The following is a 21,874-nucleotide window of genomic DNA, read 5'->3' on the forward strand; positions in this document are numbered from 1 at the left end:
AGAGGTCACGAAATGTTCTTGGCAGACAGGATTAAGGAGAACCCTAAGGCATTTTATTCATATGTTAGGAACAAAAGAGTTGTCAGGGAAAAAGTCGGACCTCTCAGGGACAAAGGAGGGGAATTATGCTTAGAACCCAAGGGAATAGGGGAGATCCTAAATGAATACTTTGCATCGGTATTCACAAAGGAGAGGGACTTGTTGACTGGGAGTGCCTCAGAGGGAGGTGTTGACCCGTTAGAGAGAATCTCCATTACAAGGGAGGAAGTGTTGGGTTTTTAGGTAACATCAAAACTGACAAATCCCCAGGGCCTGATGGCATCTATCCTAGACTGCTCAGGGAGACAAGAGATGTAATTGCTGGGCCTCTGACGGAAATCTTTGTCTCTTCGTTGGACACAGGTGAGGTCCCTGAGGATTGGAGGATAGCGAATGTGGTACCGTTATTTAAGAAGGGTAGCAGGGATAACCCAGGGAATTATAGGCCAGTGAGATTGACATCCATGGTAGGGAAGTTGTTGGAGAGGATTCTTAGAGACAGGATGTATGCGCATTTAGAACGGAACAATCTCATTAGTGACAGACAGCATGGTTTTGTAAGAGGGAGGTCGTGCCTTACAAATTTGGTGGAGTTTTTTGAGGAAGTGACAAAAACGGTTGACGAAGGAAGGGTCGTGGATGTCGTCTATATGGATTTCAGTAAGGCATTTGACAAAGTCCCTCATGGCAGGTTGGTTAAGAAGGTTAATGCTCATGGGATACAAGGAGAGGTGGCTAGATGGGTAGAAAACTGGCTTGGCCATAGGAGACAGAGGGTAGCAGTCAAAGGGTCTTTTTCCGGCAGGAGGTCTGTGACCAGCGGTGTTCCACAGGGCTCTGTACTGGGACCTCTGCTATTTGTGATATATATAAATGATTTGGAAGAAGGTGTAACTGGTGTTATCAGCATGTTTGCGGATGACACGAAGATGGCTGGACTTGCGGATAGCGATGAACATTGTCGGACAATACAGCAGGATATAGATAGGCTGGAAAATTGGGCGGAGAAATGGCAGATGGAATTTAACCCGGATAAATGCAAAGTGATGCATTTTGGAAGAAATAATGTAGGGGGGAGTTATACAATAAATGGCAGAGCCATCAAGAGTATAAAAACACAGAGGGACCTAGGTGTGCAAGTCCACAAATCCTTGAAGGTGGCAGCACAGGTGGAGAAGGTGGTGAAGAAGGCATATGGCATGCTTGCCTTTATAGGATGGGGTATAGAGTATAAAAGCTGGAGTCTGATGTTGCAGCTGTATAGAACGCTGGTTAGGCCACATTTGGAGTACTGCGTCCAGTTCTGGTCGCCACACTACCAGAAGGATGTGGAGGCTTTAGAGAGAGTGCAGAGAAGGTTTACCAGGATGTTGCCTGGTATGGAGGGTCTTAGCTATGAGGAGAGATTGGGTAAACTGGGCTTGTTTTCCCTGGAAAGACGGAGAATGAAGGGAGACCTAATAGAGGTGTACAAAATTATGAAGGGTATAGATAGGGTGAACAGTGGGAAGCTTTTTCCCAGGTCGGAGGTGACGATCACGAGGGGTCATAGGTTCAAGGTGAAGGGGGGGAGGTATAACTCAGATATCAGAGGGACGTTTTTTACACAGAGAGTGGTGGGGGCCTGGAATGCGCTGCCAAGTAGGGTGGTGGAGGCAGACACGCTGGCATCGTTTAAGACTTACGTGGATAGTCACATGAGCAGTCTGGGAATGGAGGGATACAAACGAATGGTCTAGTTGGACCAAGGAGCGGCACAGGCTTGGAGGGCCGAAAGGCCTGTTTCCTGTGCTGTACTGTTCTTTGTTCTTTGTTCTAACCCCACACATTTACCCTGCTAATCCCCCTAACCTTCACATCTTGGGACAGTAAGGGGCAATTTAGCATGGTCAATCCACCTAACCTGCACATCTTTGGACTGTGGGAGGAAACAGGAGCATCCGGAGGAAACCCATGCAGACACAGGGAGAATGTGCAAACTCCACACAGACAGTCACCCAAGGCTGGAATCGAACCTGAGTCCCTGGCGCTGTGACGCAGCCGTGCTAACCACTGTCCCACCATGTCGTCTAATTCTTAGGCCTTGTTTCAGAAGAACACCCCCTGCCCCAGTGTGACTTCTTTTTTCCACAGCACCCATCTCATGGCCTCCCAGTTATGCCAAATTAGGGATAGTTTTGTGCTGCTTAAGCCCACTAGGATTTAGATAACCAAAGTTCATTTCACATTGGATCATTACAACCGGGCAGATAGAGGGAACTTTCATCTCATCATTCCAGGCTAATATCGGAGGTGAAAGGTCAGTGCCTAAACTCAGTTCCTTACTGAATGCAATTCAAACCAATTTTGCAGAAGAAAAAATGTATTCAGGCTGCTGCAGATGTTAAGTGGATATGAAGGCAACTCAATTGATAAAATAAGTTATAAGCCAAAAGAATCTTTACTGAATGCTGTAATATTGTACACGTGTTCATTTTTTTGTGCACAGATCATATTTGTTTGGTCTTAAAGGGGAAAAGCTTGTTCAAAATGGTATTTATAAATATGCAGACCAATATACCAAGTTAAAAAATATATAGGAGGCTGGAAATATCAATCTGGAATATGTATCAATTGAGTGGGTATTCTTAATGATCTGCATGCCCACAAACTCCCTAAGGCGGCTCTTTTTTTGCAAATTGGATTCTCCGTCAATGGATAAGCGAACTACCATCCTGTCCTCCTTGACTCTGTCATCAGTAATTATCGAAGTTCTGGTATATCCAGCCAGGCTGTGGGCATCTGCTTCACTCAAGGTACCATCAAACATTAAGTCCTTGGCACTGGTAATTCCACATGTACAGGGAAACTGAGAAAAGAGAAAAGAACATTCCAGTGTTTCAAATGTAAAGAGGAATTAAACACCCCATCCCCACCCAAGCCCCCCAACTGGCAAAGTTGCTTGGAGGTGGGACATTGCTGAGTTTTTTCAATGGCGTCAAAGCTGGCTCCATGAGGCCAGGAAAATGCAGCCCTCTGAGTGCAATTGACACATATTGCCAAATTACATCAGCTTTGTGTTACGTTTTGTTTCCACTAGGACTTGGATTTGAGCATGCCTCAAAAAAAACCACGCTAAGGACATTTCAGTAATTGAGGGAAGTGGAGGAATTCCCATGGATTTGATCGTGGAATTCCCAAATGCAGCGACACCATTCGGCTCATTGAGCCTGCACCATAGAGCATCTTATCCAGGCCCTATCCCTGTAACCGCACGTATTTACCCGACTAGTGCCCCTGACACCGAGGGGCAATTTAGTAAGGCCAACTTGCCTAACCTGCACATCTTTGGACTGTGGGAGGAAAGCCACACAGACACGGGGAGAAAATGCAAACTCCATAAAGACAGTCACCCAAGACTGGAATTGAACCCGGGTCCCTGGTGCTGTGAGGCAGTAATGTTAATGACTGTGCCACCGTGCCACCCATCTTGCCACCGTACTGCCCATAATACACCTGATGGTGCTGGACTTAGTGAATGTCTCTATGCTTATGGAAAAGAATCGAGAGGGAAGGTTTTCTTCATTCATCGTGACTATGAGGCACTTGGACAAACTTATTTTGAACTGATGTTACAGTACCAACAACTGCTTACAATGAATGAGTTGCTGTGAATGTGAAACAATGCAGTTGGAAAAGCGAGACTAATATCTCGAGGAATCCAATGAGACAATTTTCCTTGACAAGGATGATAATGGATCTTTTATTTGTTACAATAATTCATGCCTTTCACTCAGAAGCTGAGGACCTGGTTGTTTAAGTAGTTAGTGCAGGTACTCACTCACTCCACAGTGGTGAAACAACAGGTGGAATTTTACACTCCAGGAAGGCTGGCAGTTGGGGAGGGACGGGGGCATAAAATCAGGTACATGGCAGTGATACTGTGCCCACCATCTTCCAGTCACTGTTGGGTGAGGTATCAGGTGGCGCACTTGCCCTTAGGCGAACTGAGGCTCTTACATGGCCAATGAATAGCCACTAAAGGGCCTATCCCACCGCTTTGGGTATTGGGCTCCAAGGCTCCAATTTGGTGGGAACTGCCTGCAGCCCCAGAATGGCCACCATTCCTGGTGGCATTGCTGGGATCAAAGAGCTTCCAACACATTGGCCAGCAAATCTCGGAGACAGGGCTCACTCCCAGCTGGGAGTGGGTGTCGCACCCCGAGCCATTTACCAGCCCGACGGCCATTAAATTGCTGCAGGGTGACCGCCCAGCCAAGCAGAGGTAGTCTTGCCCACGATCACCCAGCCAAGTGGAATGACCTCATCCCAGACCACCCAGCCAAGCAGAGGCAGTCTTGCCCCTGACTTTTCAGTTGGGTCGGGAAGGGGAGGGAATTTCTGATGAGAGTTACTCATCCACAGGAACAGCGAGTGGATCTAAGAACAACAGCCTGCCAGTCATACGGAGAGCTCGAGCTCCTGATTGGGCAATTGCAAAAGAAGCACAGATCTTCTTAAATTGCATCCATCACCTTTGGATATACAGAACTCAGCTGAGGCCCAAAAGAGGACCTACACGCACTGGCAGCACATATAAATCCACTGGATCCTTCAGGGATGCTGCTGGTGGAATTCACGGAAGTCCAAGATCACCCCTGGAAATATCCCAAACTATAAGCAAACTGTAACAGGACTGGGCAAAACAGCCCATCTGTCTGGTATGATGCACAATTTGCTCAGCATTTAAAGAGGGGCAGGCACTGGATGCCACACAACTCCAATGATCCATGTACAGAATCATGGAATTATTACAGTGCAGAAAGAGGCCATTCAGTCCACCAGGTCTACACCGACTCTCTAAATGAGTGATTCTTTAGTACCATTCCACCACCTTTTCCCTATAACCTGCCAAATTCTCCCTTTTCAGATAACAGGCTCATTCCATTTTGAATGCTTCAATTGAATCTCCCTTTACAACACTCTTAAGCAGTGCATTCCAGACCTGAAGCACTCGCTGCATGAAAAATAATTTTCTCACATCACTTTTGCTTCTTTTGCCAATCACCTTAAACCCGCACCGTCCCGTTCTCGATCCTTTGGCAAGTGGGAACAGTCAAGAATAAACATATTCTACACCTGTTTTGAGCAAGAGGTCAGCGAGAGCATGCCCTCCACCCTGGAAGCCCTGGAAGAACCTGTATCTGGGTAGGCATAACACCTCCTCCACGATCATCCTCAACACCGGTGTCCCCTACTATACTGCTTATACACCTGTGACTGTGTGGGCAAATTCCCCTCCAATTCAATTTTCAAGTTTGCTGACAACACCATGGTAGTGGGTCGGATCTCAAACAATGATGAGACAGAGTACAGGAATGAGATAGAGAATCTGGTGAACTGGTGCAACAATAATCTCTCCCTCAATGTAACAAAATGAAGAAGATTGTCACCGACTTCAGGAAGCGTAAAGGAGAACATGCCCCTGTCTACATCAATAGGGACGAAGTAGAAAGGGTCCAGAGCTTCAAATTTTTAGGTGTCCAGATCACCAACAACCTCTATTGGTCCCCCCATGCCGACACTATAGTTACGAAAGCCCATCAACTTTCTCAGAAGACTAAGGAAATTTGGCACGTCAGCTATAACTCCCACCAACTTTTACAGATGCACCATAGAAAGCATTCTTTCTGGTTGTATCACAGCTTGGTATGGCTCTTGATCTGCCCAAGACCGCAAGAGGTCGTGAATGTAGCCCAATCCATCACGCAAACCAGCCTCCCATCCATGACTCTGACTACGCTTCCCACTGCCTTGGCAAAGCAGCCAGCGTAAATAAGGACCCCATGCACCCCGGACATTCTCTCTTCCACTTCCTTCCGTCGAGAAAAAGATACAAAAGTCTGAGGTCACGTACCAACTGACTCAAGAACAGCTTCTTCCCTGCTGCCGTCAGACTTTTGAATGGACTTACCTTGCATTAAATCGATCTTTCTCTACACCCTAGCTATGATTGTAACACTACATTCTGCACTCTCTCATTTCCTTCTCTACGAACGGTATGCTTTGTCTGTATAGAGCGCAAGAAGCAATACTTTTCACTGTATGCTAATACATGTGACAATAATAAATCAAATCAAATCAAATCAATATATGTACAATTTCTGGTCGAAAGTGTTCTTCCTGTTAGTGCAGGTTGGATTTCAATGCAGGTCCCAGAGATGAGAGGAAAATCTGCTCATCACCAAATCTGCATTGTGACCTTAAAAAAAGGAGCTTCCAAGCGCTAAACGTCTGTGGATCATCAGAGCATGACAGTGACAGAAATAAACATGGGCAGAGTTAGAGTAGGGACAAGGTCATGAAGGGATTTGTAAGCAACGTCAAGGATTATGAATTCAGAGCATCACCAGATAAAGAGCCAGTGATGGTTGGTGAGAATGGCAGTGATGGGTTAACAGGTCTTAGTCCACAGCAAGATGTAGGCAGCAAATTATACAGATAAAAACCTGACATGGCAAATTAAAAAAAGATGTGTGAACCAGGATATTGCCTGGGATGGAACATTTAAGTTACATAGAGAGTTTGGATAGGCTTGGGTTGTTTTCTCTGGAGCAGAGGAGACTGAGGGGGGGCGACCTGATTGAGATGTTCAAGATTACGAGGGGCATGGACAGGGTGGATAGGGAGCAGCTGTTCCCTTAGTTGAAGGGTCAGTTACGAGAGGACACAAGTTAAATGTGAGGGTTGGGAGGTTTAGGGGGGTATTTGAGGAAAATGTTTTTTATCCAGAGGGTGGTGACAGCCTGGAATGCACTGCCTGGGAGGGTGGGTGAGGCGGGATGCCTCACATCCTTTAAAAAGTACTTGGATGAGTACTTGGCACACCATAACATTCAAGGCTATGGGCTAAGTGCTGCCAAGTAGGATTAGGTGGGCAGGTCAGGACCTTTCATGCGTCGGTGCAGACTCGATGGGCCGAAGGGCCTCTTCTGCACTGTAGTAATCTGTGATTCTGTGTGAACTCATTGCTTACTGCAGGTGAAACACTATCAGTCATACAGGTGGGTCATCGCCTGGTTGATCTCACCTTTTGTCGGAGCTTTCTTTCCTTTCTCTCTTGTACTGTAGTTAGGTAATTCACAGCTGCGTACTCCAACACCGAGAGAAAAACAAACACAAAACTAACCCACAGGTAAATGTCCACAGCTTTAATATAGGACACCCTTGGCATGGAAGCATTCACACCCGTGATGATGGTGGACATAGTTAAAACTGTCGTTATACCTGGAATTACAGAAAAGCTGAAACATAGTGCGCTATTCCGCTTGGAAAAAACTTAAAACAGTTGTTAACTTAATTTTTTAAAGAAATGTATAAAGAAAAGCAGCTGTAGATATAGTATCCTCCCTATTGGTGGAACATATTTATCCCTTCTTCATCCACGTTTATAAAAATGTCAATTTCTATACCTTTAAAATGAGAGAATGCATAGTTTGGAATAAATCTTATCCTTCCTCAATAAGGTCAGGATTGGGACACAAATTATCTTTGACTGAGGTTTGTTAAGGTTTTGATTTTGTTTGAGAGGAAGCAAAGTAAAACATTCAGGAGAAGCAATTGACCTCGGCTGGTGGGTCAGAACAGATGATATCAGATTGGTCACCCTTTATATACAGTGCCTGATATTTAATACTATTAACTGTAATGGAATTGAACAAACAGCAGCCAGACCAACACTGTCCATTCTGCGCCATTGCCCGAGACAGATTACGGCCCTCAAAGTGAGCTGTTACACTGCCAATGAATTACAGGGGAGATTTTTTTTTGAGCAGGTTGTTTATTGATAAAACTGTGGCTAAAATTGGATCAATATCAATTGAATCATCCCCAAGGTTTCCTGTGAGAGAATCTGTATTGTTGGGCAGAGGTCAAGGCCTACAATTCCCGGCAGCCTGGGAGTTCAGGCACAAGCGCAGGGAGCGGCAGAGAGGAATGGCTATGCATGTGCAAGGGCAACCTACTCAGAGTGGATGCAAAAACCCAACCATGGGACCAGGCTTTTACAGTGCAAAGACGGGTCCACCTGAAAGGTCAGGCTGGGGCAGATGGAGAGGAAGGGTGGCTCCACACAGCTGAAGCATTGCTGATAAGGGGCTGGATGCTCAGAGAAGTCCTGGAAGCCAGCTTGACAGCTTGGTGCAGCTGGGAGTTGGGGCTAAGGAAGGCCCAGGTGCAGCAATTGCTCAGTGCGGTTGGGAAGATTGGGGGCTTGGAGAGTCACAGAAGCAGTTGTTGGCAGCAGTGCAGCTGAGAAACTGGACTATGAGTGAGTTTAGATGCTGAAGTACAGCTTGGCCGACAGAGGGAGCACAGTCTTCATAGGATCCCTACAGTACAGAAGGAGGCCATTCGGCCCATTGAGTCTGTACTGACCACAATCCCACCCAGGTCCTATTCCCATAACCCCACACATTTACATGACACTTAGCATGGCCAATCAACCTAACCCGCACATCTTTGGTCTGTGGGAGGAAACGGGAGCACCCGGAGGAAAACCCACGCAGACACGGGAAGTATGTGCAAACTCCACACAGACAGTGACCCGAAGCCGGAATTGAACCTGGGACCCTGGCGCTGTGAGGCAGCAGTGCCACTGTGCCACCCCATCTTGGGAACAGCAGGTCAGTTCAGTTGGAAAAGAAGTCTGGGCCTGGGAGCAGACTTGAGAGAGACTTTGAATGGTGCACCTTCTGGGTGAGGAATGTACCTGTGGAACTTGGGTAGAGTAGAGCTGTTGTCAGCTGGGGATCATACCAATTTTCTGAAGAAGAGAAGCTGAAAGTCCTTGTGAAGAAGAGAGTTTGAATGGACTTTGTGACTCATAGTGATGAGTAAAGGCTAGGTGGATTGCTGAGAAATCCAGGAGGCCTGTCTTAGTTGGGTTTGCCACTTAATGTGCAATTTGTGGTATGCTCGATCAGTTTTTGTTAACTCATGTTTCCGTCATGTTAATTCTGTATGTTAAGAGTATAAGATAGATGGTGTTGACTATTTGTTTTATTGACTCCTGCACAGTAAAATTTCTTCTGTTTGTTTGAAACCGTGGAGTCTAATGGCTTTATTCTCTTAGTAAGTAACTGGTATTTCTAATTTCATCTACTTTAAAGGAAAGTTACTGGTCCCTAACCGGGTCATAACAAAATTTGGGGGCCTGGTCTGCGATTGTAACAGGGGTTGAACTTTCGCATAGCTATGAATTGCAGGAGGGATTTCTTCTTTGAGCAGCTTGTCAGATTGTGCAGTGATAAAACTATGGCAAAAATTGGATCAAAGTCAACTGAATTATCCCTCCGAGGCTCCTTTAAATTCCAACAGTGAAGATAAAAAGTAGCAACTGCCTGTGCCTGGTTTTAATTGATTTAGTGACATACATAATAATACAAAAGTATTATTATGTATTATACAAAAGTTAACTGGCGTTATTAAAATGAAATCTTTGCTTACCCAGTGAAACCCTGGCTGGAACAGCTCGACGATCAATCCAGAATGACACCCAGGACAGCATGACCATCAGGGTCGCTGGGAAATAGGTTTGTAGCAAAAAGAAGAAAATGTGGCGTCGCAGAGTGAAGGTAATGTACAGACGATTGTACCAACCTATTTGTGAAAGCAGATATTTGTCAAGATACATTCTTTGTGCATTTATCCCAGAGTCAAAGATTGCAGTGTTGGACCTGAAAAACACTCTACATTTATGAAGGATCCATTAAAGCTTCTACAATGTAATCTTCAGAACATTTTCAACAAATTTATAGTTCTACCATGTCCAGATACCAATTAATTCCAGACTGTGCAGCGAACCCGCTAGCTAAGCCATTGGAAAAAGGTTCATGTATTTTTAAGAAGAATTTTACCAAGAAGTGTTGACTTCCCTGGGACTGCCTCCTTCTTCCGCTTCTGCTTTAGCTGTGTTGGCATTACAGACTAATATCTGTATTCCACCTACATTTGTGTGGGTAGTGCTAACTACACCAGGCTTGAGTTGTTGAAATGGCTGTCCTGATAATTTAACTGGAAATAATCTAAAAATGGGTCTTGAACACTTCAAGTGATGGGGCAGTGACTATTTATTTTGGCAGCTTGTTCCATTGTGGGATTGCCCTTGGGAAGAAAGGTTGTTGATACACTGTTTGGAAACAATGGTAGTTTGTGTGGATGGATACTTCATGTTTTGTCATTGCTGGAGGATACCAGGCACTTGTTTCTCTCAATTCCCACCAGTCCATTCCCTATTTTATAGAACATCGTCAGTCTATGTTTCTACCTCCTTTGCTGTCGTGATTCCCATTCCAAATCTTTTGATCAAGGATGTAACACTGGTGTATTCCGTAGAATTCCTACAGTGCAGAAGGAGGCCATTTGGCCCATCGAGTCTGCACTAACTCGTAAACAGAGCATCCTCTCCAGGGCCTATCCTGGTGACCCCATGTATTTACCCCACTTTTCCCCCTAACCTATACATACTGGGACAATAGGGGCAATTTACCATGGCCAATCAACCTAACCCACATATTTTTGGACTGTGGGAGGAAACCGGAACGCGAGGAGGAAACTCACGCAGACACAGGGAGAACATGCAAATTCCACACAATCACCCAAGAGTGGAATTGAACACAGGTCCCTGGTAACCACTGTGCCACCATGCCGCCCGTATTTCCTGTGTTGATTTGTCCAGAATCATGCAGCACAGCTTTGAACTGCATCAATCTTATTGATATCATTCACCAGAAAAGGATCCTATTCACACACACAACACGCATACTTCAGGATTGAACAGAAAAATGTTTGGTAAGCTATAACGCTGATAATTTCGTTGAAATGCCAAAGATTCCTCCTCAGAAATCCAAGAACCCTGTTTGCTTTGGGTGTTATCTGCTGAATATTGAACTCCCACTGAAGGTTGTTTTTTAAATGAGCCCCAAGGTGTGGTTGTGTATCCACCTGTTGGAGAATTCAATTACAAAATTTAAACGATTTGCGTTGCTGGATCCTTTTGACTGGTGATGGACATAACATAGCATTTTTTGGCACCGAATATCAACTCTCATTGGTCTGGACATTTTTGCAATTCCAGTACATCATCTTGCAGTGAATTGATATAATCCTCAGTTTATTTCCCTAATGTGCAAACCACGTAGTCATACACAAATAGTCACAATCCTTTGTGACATTAGTGAATCTTTAAGAGATGTTTTTCCTAATCATGATCTCTGTAGCTCTCATGTTCAGTATTTCTCAGCTCACAGCTTAGCTGATGTCATTATATTGCCAGGCTGACTACGATGAGTCCTTTTATTGCAACTTAAGTGGCTTAAATGGGGTTGTTTGTGTTTACTCTGGGATTAGTTATATGATCCTGCATTGTTAGGAGGACGGTCATGTGTTTTGTTTTATTTTCAGTTTGGAATTGCAAGTTTGAGTTTTAGTTTTAGAAAGGACAGCAAGCTAAAAAGAAGTGTTTTCCCTCTCTCCTGTTGTTTTGAAAATTCTGTTGCTTAGCTGAAAACAAGATCTTGCTTTTCTGAAGGGTGAAAATATGCTGTTATTGGGGGCTGGCACAGTAAGAAGTCTCACAACACCAGGTTAAAGTCCAACAGGTTTATTTGGTAGCACAAGCCACAAGCTTTCAGAGCACTGCCCCTTCATCAGGTGAGTGGGAGTTGTGTTCACAAACAGGGTATATATAGACACAAACTCAATTTACAAGATAATGGTTGGAATGCAAGTCTTTACAGGTAATCAAGTCTTAAAGGTACAGACAATGTGAGTGGAGAGAGGTTTAAGCACCAGTTAAAGAGATGTGTATTGTCTCCAGCCAGGACAGTTCGTGAGATTTTGCAAGCCCAGGCAAGTCGTGGGGGTTACAGATGTGACATGAACCCAAGATCCCGGTTGAGGCCGTCCTCATGTGTGTGGAACTTGGCTATCAGTTTCTGCTCAGCGATTCTGCGTTGTCGTGTGTCGTGAAGGCTGCCTTGGAGAACGCCTACCACTCCCACTCACCTGTGCTCCAAAAGCTTGTGGCTTGTGCTACCAAATAAACCTGTTGGACTTTAACCTGGTGTTGTGAGACTTCTTATTGTGCTTACCCCAGTCTAACGCCGGCATCTCCACATCGTTGGGGGCTGGACCAGAGTCTCTTTGGTGTTTTGGGAAGCAGTCTTGGTTTAAACTGTTCGGAGTGAATCCAGAGAACTGCAGACTTCAACCAAAGGACCCATTTTCCATTATCATGTGAGCAGTATACTGTATTGAACCTGTTTAAAGGATTGTTTATGGAGGTTGGTTTGATTGGGATAGCTTATATATATATATATTCATTAAAGGTTATATATTATAGTGGTTATTTTGTTTCTTGTTTGTAATTGATAAAAATTCTTGCTAATTTTCTTACTATACATGTTAACTATATTCTTAAATAAACTTTGTTTGATAAAAGCTCCCTAGTGGACCATTTGAATCATACCTGAAGTGAAACATGTCATGCTTACCTTAGCCAAATTCAAGATGCAAAACTTAGGGTCCAGGCGGGTTCCATAGAACACTTTGGAGTTTCTGATCTGAACCGTAACACCTTTTATAAAAACTTATTTGGAAGGTTGTCTATGTATATCAAGAAGAATAAAGGTCCTAACCCAGTTCCCTGCAGCACTCTGGAGAGAACACCTCCAGGAGAGGATGGTTTCCCAATACATACACTACACTTTGTCTTCAGTTGGTAAAGAAGTACTGGATCGAATTTAATAATGACCTGTTGATACCATAGCAGTGAAGTTTGGACAGGAGCTTTTCATAGGAACTTTTAAGAAAGCTTTTAAGAAATCTAGTATGTAAGTAGTTTAATCTCGTCTGAGGCCTGAAGCTAGGTCATCGACAGTCTGTAGAAGCTGTGTTTTGGTGGATCTTTTCGGTCAAAAACCATGCGGCCTTTCTACCAGGATTGTCTGAACTTCAAAGTGCTTTGTGACTTGAGAATGAGTAATTTGCAGATGACACTGGTGAGAGTCACCAGCCTTTAGTTTCCTTGAATATGCCACAGATGTTAGCTTGTCTCTACTGGTCTAGCAAATAGTCGGTATTGATTGAGCCTTGAAAGACATTGGTCAATGTTGGGGGCCAGTTCATCAGCTGCTAACTTTAAAATGCAGGAGGTATGTCATCTGGACCTAGAGTTTCTTCCACTCATGAGACTGGATACTGAAATATTCTGACTCTAGGGGCATGGTTCCAGATACCACACTGATTATAGACAAGCAGCAGTGACTGCTAAGAATGACTTGTTCAGTGTGGAGCCTTTAATCAAAAAATTAGCCACCATTGCGGAGAGATGTTACCTTTTTTAGAAAATCAGGTTAAAGGGTTAGCTGGCTGACAAAGTGACAAAGACCTCTTCTAAACATTGTCGGATCAAAATGAGGCAGTAAAAACGTAACTAAATAAGACTAATTTTGGTTTAAAAATCCATTTAAAAACAAACCAAACCTATGCTTGTTTTAAAAGCATAATTTAAAAGCTCATCGAAGCAATTTGTTTCTTCACTGGGGATTCAGAGAAACATAGAATCATAGAAACCCTACAGTGCAGAAAGAGGCCATTCAGCCCATCGAGTCTGCACCGACCACAATCCCACTCAGGCCCTACCCCCATATGCCTACATATTTTACCTGCTAATCCCTCTAATCTACGCATCCCAGGACACTAAGGGGCAATTTCAGCATGGCCAATCAACCTAACCCGCACATCTTTGGACTGTGGGAGGAAACCGGAGCACCCGGAGGAAACCCACGCAGGTACGAGGAGAATGTGCAAACTCCACACAGACAGTGACCCAAGCCGGGAATCGAACCCAGGTCCCTGGAGCTGTGAAGCAGCAATGCTAACCACTGTGCTACCGTGCCGCCCATATTCTGGCATATTGTCAGGTTTTAAACAGAGGCCATCCTTTAGTGTCAGGAGATCCAGTCATAACCCTTTAAGAATAATTCAGTAATTCTATCAAGCCAGCTGGATATGTTAATTCAGCATCTCACGCAGTTTTAAATTCCATAAAACGGGGCATTTATTTCGACAGGCGCAAGGGCACATAAAATATGTGGGGTAGTAAGCCCACCACCTTACCGCCCACCCCCAAGCTGTCCTCCATAATTTAATAGATGGGCAGGTGCCAGAATTGACCAAATGCACTGTCCACACCAAAAAACAGCTTGTCCACTCTCGTCAGCCTGCCTTACATAAGATAAGGGCAGGCTGACGGGAGTGGACAAGCTGTTTTTTTCAAGGAATCTGAGGGGGGGGGGGAGCCCTGTGCACATTAGATCCCTGCCTTGCGTAGAAACATAGAAACTAGAAGCAGGAGTAAGCTATTTGGCCCTTCGAGGCTGCTCGCCATTCATTATGATCATGGCTGATCATCAAAATCAATATCCTGATCCCGCCTTCCCCCCATATCCCTTGATCCCTTTAGCCCCAAGAGCTATATCCAATTTCTTCTTGAAATCACAAAATATTTTGGCCTCAACTACATTCTGTGGTAGTGAATTCCACACATTCACCACCCTCCGGGTCAACAAATTTCTTCTCACCTCAGTTCTAAAAGGTTTACTCCTTATCCTCAAACTATGACCCCTAGTTCTGGACTCCCCCACCACTGGGAACATTCTTTCTGAGTCGACCCTGTCTAACCCTGTTAGAATTGTATAAGTTTCTAAACTCCAGTGAATATAATCCTAAGTCTCTCCTCATATGACAGACTTGCCATCCCAGGGATCAGCCTGGTAAACCTCACATTCATCCATATTATACTGCATCTGCCATGCCCTTGAAGGCCAAATGGCCTACTCCTGCTTCTAGTTTCTATGTTTCTACGCAAGACAGGGACTAATGTGCACAAGGCTCCTCCCTCAGATTCCTTGAAAAGAACAGCTCCTGTCAGCCTGCCCATACCTGTCAGTTTATGGTGTGGGCAGTGCATTTGGTCAATTCTGGCACCTGCCCACCTACCCAAATTATGGAGGACAGCTTGGGGATAGGTGATAAGGCGGTGGGCTTACTACCCTCCAGATGCCCACACATTCAGCCTGTCCAAATCATGTTGAAGCATCTCTGCATCCTCCTCGCAGCTCACCCTGCCACCCAACTTTGTATCATCTGCAAATTTGGAGATAATACATTTAGTTTACCCCCTTAATGATACCTCTAGCATTTGTTCCTCCACAGCTGGTCTCCAAAGCCAACCCCCAGCCCCTCCCTGGACTCTCTAATGCTCCCCGTCCAATACTCCCAATTTACCTCCCTTTGGGATCCATGTTCTCTTCAACCCTGGGCCTCCTTGCAATCCCAGCAGTGTCCGCCACTGAGTACTGGTGCTGCTGGGACTGTTAGAGCTGCCGGCCAATCAGATTGGCTGGCAGCTCTCAAAGGCGGGGACTACCTCCCACTGAGTGGCAAGCACTAACGATTGAAATAGTCTTGCTCAAATATTCGAAAAATCTATTTGAGTAGGAAATATTTAACCTGACCAAAAGAACTGCACATTTCATGAGTTAAATAGAAGAGAAGCTGTCCTCCCTGAAATCCCCTTGGTATTTCAAATCTCTTGTTGTAAATCCATTGGGTGACCAGCAAATTCCTCAGGGATATGACATAACAACTTGTTACACTGCATTGCTGGGGATTCTGATGGTCTGCTGATTAAAACTGAGGGGGTGAATAACGCAGTTAGCACAGTTTCTCAGCTATTTTCAAATCTCTGGTGTGAATACCAAATAAACTGGATGAAATTGTAGTTCATGTGTCACAGGAGAATACTCACCTGTACTGCTATAGAAAGCCAATCTAGAGGTAGTGTGAAACTTCTGGATGAGAAACTGAGACAAAGAGACCTTCTCATCTGTCTTCAGTGCTTCTTTCTCATCCTTCCAGTACAGCATAAGATCATCTTCAGTGTAAGCATCTGCCACAAAACAGATACCATTGTTTAATCATGACATTGAGACTGGATTTAGAGAACTCAGCCTCTGGTGAACAAACAATACTCTAACATTAAATTTAGATACAAAATCACCTGTTACATCAGGTTTTAATTTCATGTAATCATAGAATTACAGAATCCCTACAGCAGAAGGAGGCCATTCAGCCCATCGAGTCTGCACGACAGAGTATTTTACCCAGGCCCACCACTCCACCCTATCCCCATAACCCCACACACCTACACATCTTGGGACACTAAGGGGCAATTGATCATGGTGAAGATACATAACGCAGGCAGATTGACACCACTGTGTTTATAAATTGGGGTTGATTTTAAACTGCCCTGCCTGGCAGGAACAGGTTTAGGGAACCGTAGAGTAGATCAATTTGACCTCCTCCCTTTAATCATGCTGAGTGCTACTCCAGCTGCATGCTTCATTAATGTGGCTGACCCCATCAGGATCCTATGATGCAGTTAGGATCCTGAAGCACTTGCCCAGTAGACAACCTATTGGGCAGCACGGTAGCACAGTGGTTAGCAGTGGTTAGCACTGTTGCTTCACAGCGCCAGGGACTTGGGTTCAATTCCCGGCTTGGGCCACTGTCTGTGTGGAGTTTGCACATTCTCCTCATGTCTGCGTGGGTTTTCCTCCAGGTCCTCCAGTTTCCTCCCACAGTCTAAAGATGTGCGGGTTAGGTTGATTGACCATGCTAAAATTGCCCCTTAGTGTCCTGAGATGCATAGGTTAGAGAGATTAACGGGTAAATATGTAGGGTTATGGGGGTAGGGCCTGGGTGGGATTGTGGTCGCTGCAGACTCGATGGGCCGAATGGCCTGTTTCTGCACTGTAGGGTTTCTATGATTCTATGAACCTACTCAGGAAAACATCATGGATGTGACCTCAGGCACTGCTATCATTTTAGAATAAGGAGATTGCTTGGCTTTTTGTTTCTACCTTACCTGCCCCAATTAAGCTTTCACAGCTTATCATGGGAGAGAATTTTGCACCATTGCTTCGGATGGAAGAAGAGTTGAAGGAAAAGGTGCAGTCTCAGAAAACCAGGATAAACCGAAGGTGCGCCTGTTACAAAACAACACTTGGGGATGGGGCAGGTGGTAGTCAGTGTATACTCGCCATCGAAGATCTCACCCAACCCACAGGGACAAAAGTCTGAGGTATCTGAGGTCCCCAGTGCTAGAATTCAAGTTTGCAACAGAGTTTACAGGCCTTGATTTTTATTTGCATTTTGACATGCCATAATGAGGTCCTGGAGAAGACACAGAAGCAAAAGCTGCTTTTGAATAGATAAAGATGACCTCCCTCTTTTATTGCACTCATGATGCGCCTTACACCACTTGCCCATGCCTGAGCGTGTGCCCCTCCTTTGCCTACAGCCTCAGATCTGCTTCCCACTGGTATGCAGCAGACCACTCATGGTGGCTTCGCTCTGCTGCCCAATACCCAACTGCACACAAACGCCCTGCAAACAACATCTATCTTTGGCAAAGTAGCCAGGGTGATAGGGCCACAGAGCCAGCATGCTGGCCAGGGGTACAGAAGACTGCTCTGACCCGTCTCCATTCCCAACCCCAGCGGGGGCAAAAAGCCCAGCACCAAAACCTTCTTGTGCCTTTCCCATTATGGTGGAAGAAGGAATAAAAAGAATTAGATGATAATCTTGTAGGAGCCAATAAATTATCTGCCTGCAATTAGAAAATTGGATAACTAATGGAAATCTAGGTTTGGTTGATTTTCTCCCAATTAATGATTGTTCTGGGCAGAAAATCCACCAGTTTAGCCATTTTTTACATTCAGTGGGGTGGATAGTATGGTAACAGGAACAAGGGCTAGATAGATGTTTTGCAAAAACATAGCAGCCGCAGTGCATTGCACCTATGCACTGGAAGGATTTTGACTGAGTGGCTAGGAGGGTTTAAGTATGTCCTTAGTCAAGCCTAGAGTGCAGTGAGAATACACTGAACAAGCGCATGGTGGGCATGACTTACAGCTCTCTATCTCCAGGGAACAGGTCTGCGTGTCAAGGGGGAAGCGGCTGAAATCCATGTTGCACATCGCCGTCACTGTAACCCTACAAATCAAACAGATTCATCGTAAAGCTGTCGATGTTACACACTGAATAAAGATCCAGCTGTGACCACCACTGTAAATTAAACATCAATTCAGTGTTCCAGTAGGTTTGTCTGATTTCTTTATGTCTACAGGATGGAATTGATGAGACCTTTTCTTTGATTTCCCAGTGCCACAATTCTTAACAGTGTCCGGGTGATCGCCATAGCCCAAAGGTTAAAGTAATGTCCTCCTAAAACAGGAAAACCGTGCCAGCGGAGATTTTCTTGCTCCTGTGTCTGGGCAGCTGGGATTACCCAAGCACAGTAAATACAGGATATCCAGATGGGCTCCCTTGTGGGGAAACATTCCTGAAACCCGTCCTGCTTTCCCAGAATTTGCTGTGTCAAGTGATCCTGTGACGCTACTGTGCCTTTAAGAAATGCATTTTAATCCTGTTTCTCTGCAGTTTTTTTTAAGCATGCCTGGTTTTTTTTATTCTTGCCGTAATGTCTGTACCGGTACCTTTTATGGTTGCTGTAGCAGAATAATTGAAGCAATGTTTATTTTCAATTTGGCTTAATGCAGTGTGCTGGAGTTTTATGACCGTTTTGAATTGTTGGGGGAAGAATAATTGACAGGTCAGGTGGTACCTTGGGACAGCCTTTTTGCACAGGGAAAATTCAAGGGTTAGTTTCAGTTTGTTAGAAGGTGTTTGGACTGCAGACTGGAAGCAGTCTTTCTTGCCTCTTTCTCTGGAGTGAAAATTTTGCTGTCGGTGGTTTACTAGCTGGAAGCAAGCAGTAGCTCTATCTGTACTCAAGGTGTGCTGGGAGCTGCAGGACTGGGAAGTCAGAGTTTCAATTCTCCATCCAAAGGCCTGAATCACAGCATGTGTTGCAAAACTGCAAAATCCAGCATCATGTGAGCAAACTTGCTTTCTGTGCTAAACCTAGAATGGGGTGTACATTTGTATAGATGTATGGTTGGAACAATATATTTAGCTGTTAAGGTTTATACAATATCATGTTTTTTTTCCCCTTGTTCGTAATTGGTAAAAGTTATTGCTAATTGTCTTATTATATGTTAACTGTATTCTCAAGTAAACTTTGTTTGATAAAAGCTCCCTAGTGGGTCACTTGAATCATACCTGGAGTGAAACATCTTATGCTTACCCGTGCCAAATTCAAAGGCAAAATTCAAAATGCAAAACTTACGGTCTAGGCTGACTTCATAAAATACCTTGGAGTTTCTGACCTGGATTATAACAATCCAGTACACCCAGATACGACCAAGCCAGCTTCCCTTCATTATTTTCAATAAACTGTCAGAAATATTTTTAACAATCAGCTTGTTCTCTAGGGTTGATAAACTTCTGGACTAAAAGAAATAAGGTACTACAAGTCCAACATTTCTAGAGCAAATTTCCCACCTCACACCAGACAAACCTCATTATAGAATCAGCTCTTATATTTCAGGACATGGAATGAAGTGAACATATTAGCATAGTTCCCCAAAATAAGCCATGTAGAATTTAGTGGTGGAGGGGTTCCTGATGAATCATTCTGTCAGCTCTTCCCTCATCAAGGATTTCCTACCTGATGTGATGAGGAACATCCATAAATAATATATTTTTTAATTAATTCTTGGGATTTGGGTGTCACTGGCTGGGCCAACATTTATTATCCATCCCCTATTGCCCTTAAACTGAATGGCTTGCTAGGACAGCTCAGAGGGTATTTATGAGTCAGTCACACTACATTCACCATCATCTCTCTCATATGTTTGTTTAGCTTCCCTTAAATGCATCTATACTATTTGTGTCAACCAATTGCACAAGTGAGGCCAGTCGTAATCATTCCTGGCCAACACTCTTCCCCCAGGTACATGCCAGGTGGAATTTGGGGAACTCACATGAAATGAGCAAAGTGACCTGTGGCAGAGGAAACTTGAAAATCTGAACAATGATATTTGAAATGCCAACAGGAATAGTTAGTAATGAAAGCATTTTCAAAGCCTCAGTTATGGACCAGGTAGCACAGTAAATGAGTGCATTGCTGCTGTCTTTCCTCTGGGAAACACAGTAAGAGTTTTAACACTACCAGGTTAAAGTCCAACAGGTTTATTTGGTAGCAAATGCCATTAGCTTTTGCCAAAAGCTAATGGCATTTGCTACCAAATAAACCTGGACTTTAACCTGGCGTTGTTAAAAACTCTTACTGTGTTTACCCCAGTCCAACGCCGGCATCTCCACATCATGATTTCCTCTGGGAATACAGATATAACCAATTCACGTTGGTAGGTTGAAAGTCACTTTTGCTGATTATAGGGAGTCCTAAATGAGTTATAGCCTCAAGTCAGTTCTCAGTGGACATTGTTTCTCAGCACAAAAGTGCAGGAATTGCCATTAAAGTGAGTTACACCCACTCAGAGAAGCTGTATGAAGAAATGGAAAATGTAACAGGGGTTATTGTGTTATGGCAGACTCGATGGGCCGAGTGGCCTAATTCTGCTCCTATGTCTTATGGTCTCTTATGGCAGCAGTCACAGTAGATTTCCACGAGAAGAAACACAGTGCAGAAGCCACACTTACCTTATGCTATACAACACATTTCCATCAGGGAAGATGCGTAACATTATGTTATCCGTGGTTGTGTCGTGGATGAACGACCTTTTCGAGTGAACAAAAAACACGTCAGGTGCCCAAATCTTTTTGACGAGCCTGCCATCAAACGTCATACTTCTGTTAGTGGTGCTGGGGAACGCAAGCCGCTCATCTTTCCAGTAATTGCGCAAATATAGAGTCATTGTGAAATCCTGCAGAAAACACAATCCAACCAATCAAGGACTGAATTTCCTAGTTCATAACGTACAACAGCAGCAAGGTAAGGTCAATGGGTGTATGAGCTTCCAGGAAGGCGGTGGCCTAGTGGTATTGTTGCTAGACTATTAATCCGGAAACTCAGCTAATGTTCTGGGGACCCAGGTTCGAATCCCACCACGGCAGATGGTGAAAATTGAATTCAATAAAAAAAATCTGGAATTAAGAGTCTACTGATGAAACCATTGTCAATGGTCGAAAAAACCCATCTGGTTCACTCATGTTGTTTAGGGGAGGAAATACACTCCTTATCTGGTCTGGTCCAGAGCCACAGCAATGTGGTTGACTCTCAACTGCCCTTGGGCAACTGGGGATTGGCAATAAATGCTGGCCAGCCAGCGACCCCAATGTCCCACGAGTGAATTAAAAAAAATGAATCGGGGGCGGCACGGTAGCACAGTGGTTAGCACTGCTGCTTCACAGCTCCAGGGACCTGGGTTCGATTCCCGGCTTGGGCCACTGTCTGTGTGGAGTTTGCACATTCTCCCTGTGTCTGCGTGGGTTTCCTCCGGGTGCTCCGGTTTCCTCCCACAGTCCAAAGATGTGCGGGTTAGGTTGATTGGCCATGCTGAAATTGCCCCTTAGTGTCCTGGGATGCGTAGATTAGAGGGATTAGTGGGTAAAATATGTAGGGATATGGGGGTAGGGCCTGGGTGGGATTGTGGTTGGTGCAGACTCCATAAGACCATAAGACCATAAGACATAGGAGCGGAAGTAAGGCCATTCGGCCCATCGAGTCCACTCCACCATTCAATCATGGTTGATTTCAACTCCATTTACCCGCTCTCTCCCCACTCTCACCATGGGCCGAATGGCCTCTTTCTGTACTGGATGGTTTCTATGATTTCTAAGACTTTCCCTGAATATTTAAACA

At 44.6% G+C, this 21,874-nt stretch overlaps 1 protein-coding gene across 1 annotated transcript in view; it reads right to left on the reverse strand.

Moving 5' to 3' along the window:
• Positions 1 to 2,464: 2,464 nt before the first annotated feature.
• LOC144494083 (gamma-aminobutyric acid receptor subunit rho-2-like) overlaps positions 2,465 to 21,874 on the reverse strand; it is a 53,277-nt gene continuing 33,867 nt past the window's right edge. Inside the window, exons 4-9 of the mRNA XM_078213660.1 lie at positions 20,713 to 20,936; positions 18,059 to 18,141; positions 15,893 to 16,033; positions 9,526 to 9,678; positions 7,109 to 7,305; positions 2,465 to 2,887 (exon numbers count right to left, since the gene is read on the reverse strand). Coding sequence (XP_078069786.1) covers positions 2,576 to 2,887; positions 7,109 to 7,305; positions 9,526 to 9,678; positions 15,893 to 16,033; positions 18,059 to 18,141; positions 20,713 to 20,936 — 1,110 coding nt within the window. The 3' untranslated portion in view covers positions 2,465 to 2,575. The remainder of the gene's footprint in view (positions 2,888 to 7,108; positions 7,306 to 9,525; positions 9,679 to 15,892; positions 16,034 to 18,058; positions 18,142 to 20,712; positions 20,937 to 21,874) is intronic.

Source organism: Mustelus asterias, chromosome 5, assembly GCF_964213995.1.
Source record: "Mustelus asterias chromosome 5, sMusAst1.hap1.1, whole genome shotgun sequence".
NCBI classification, from domain to species: domain Eukaryota; kingdom Metazoa; phylum Chordata; class Chondrichthyes; order Carcharhiniformes; family Triakidae; genus Mustelus; species Mustelus asterias.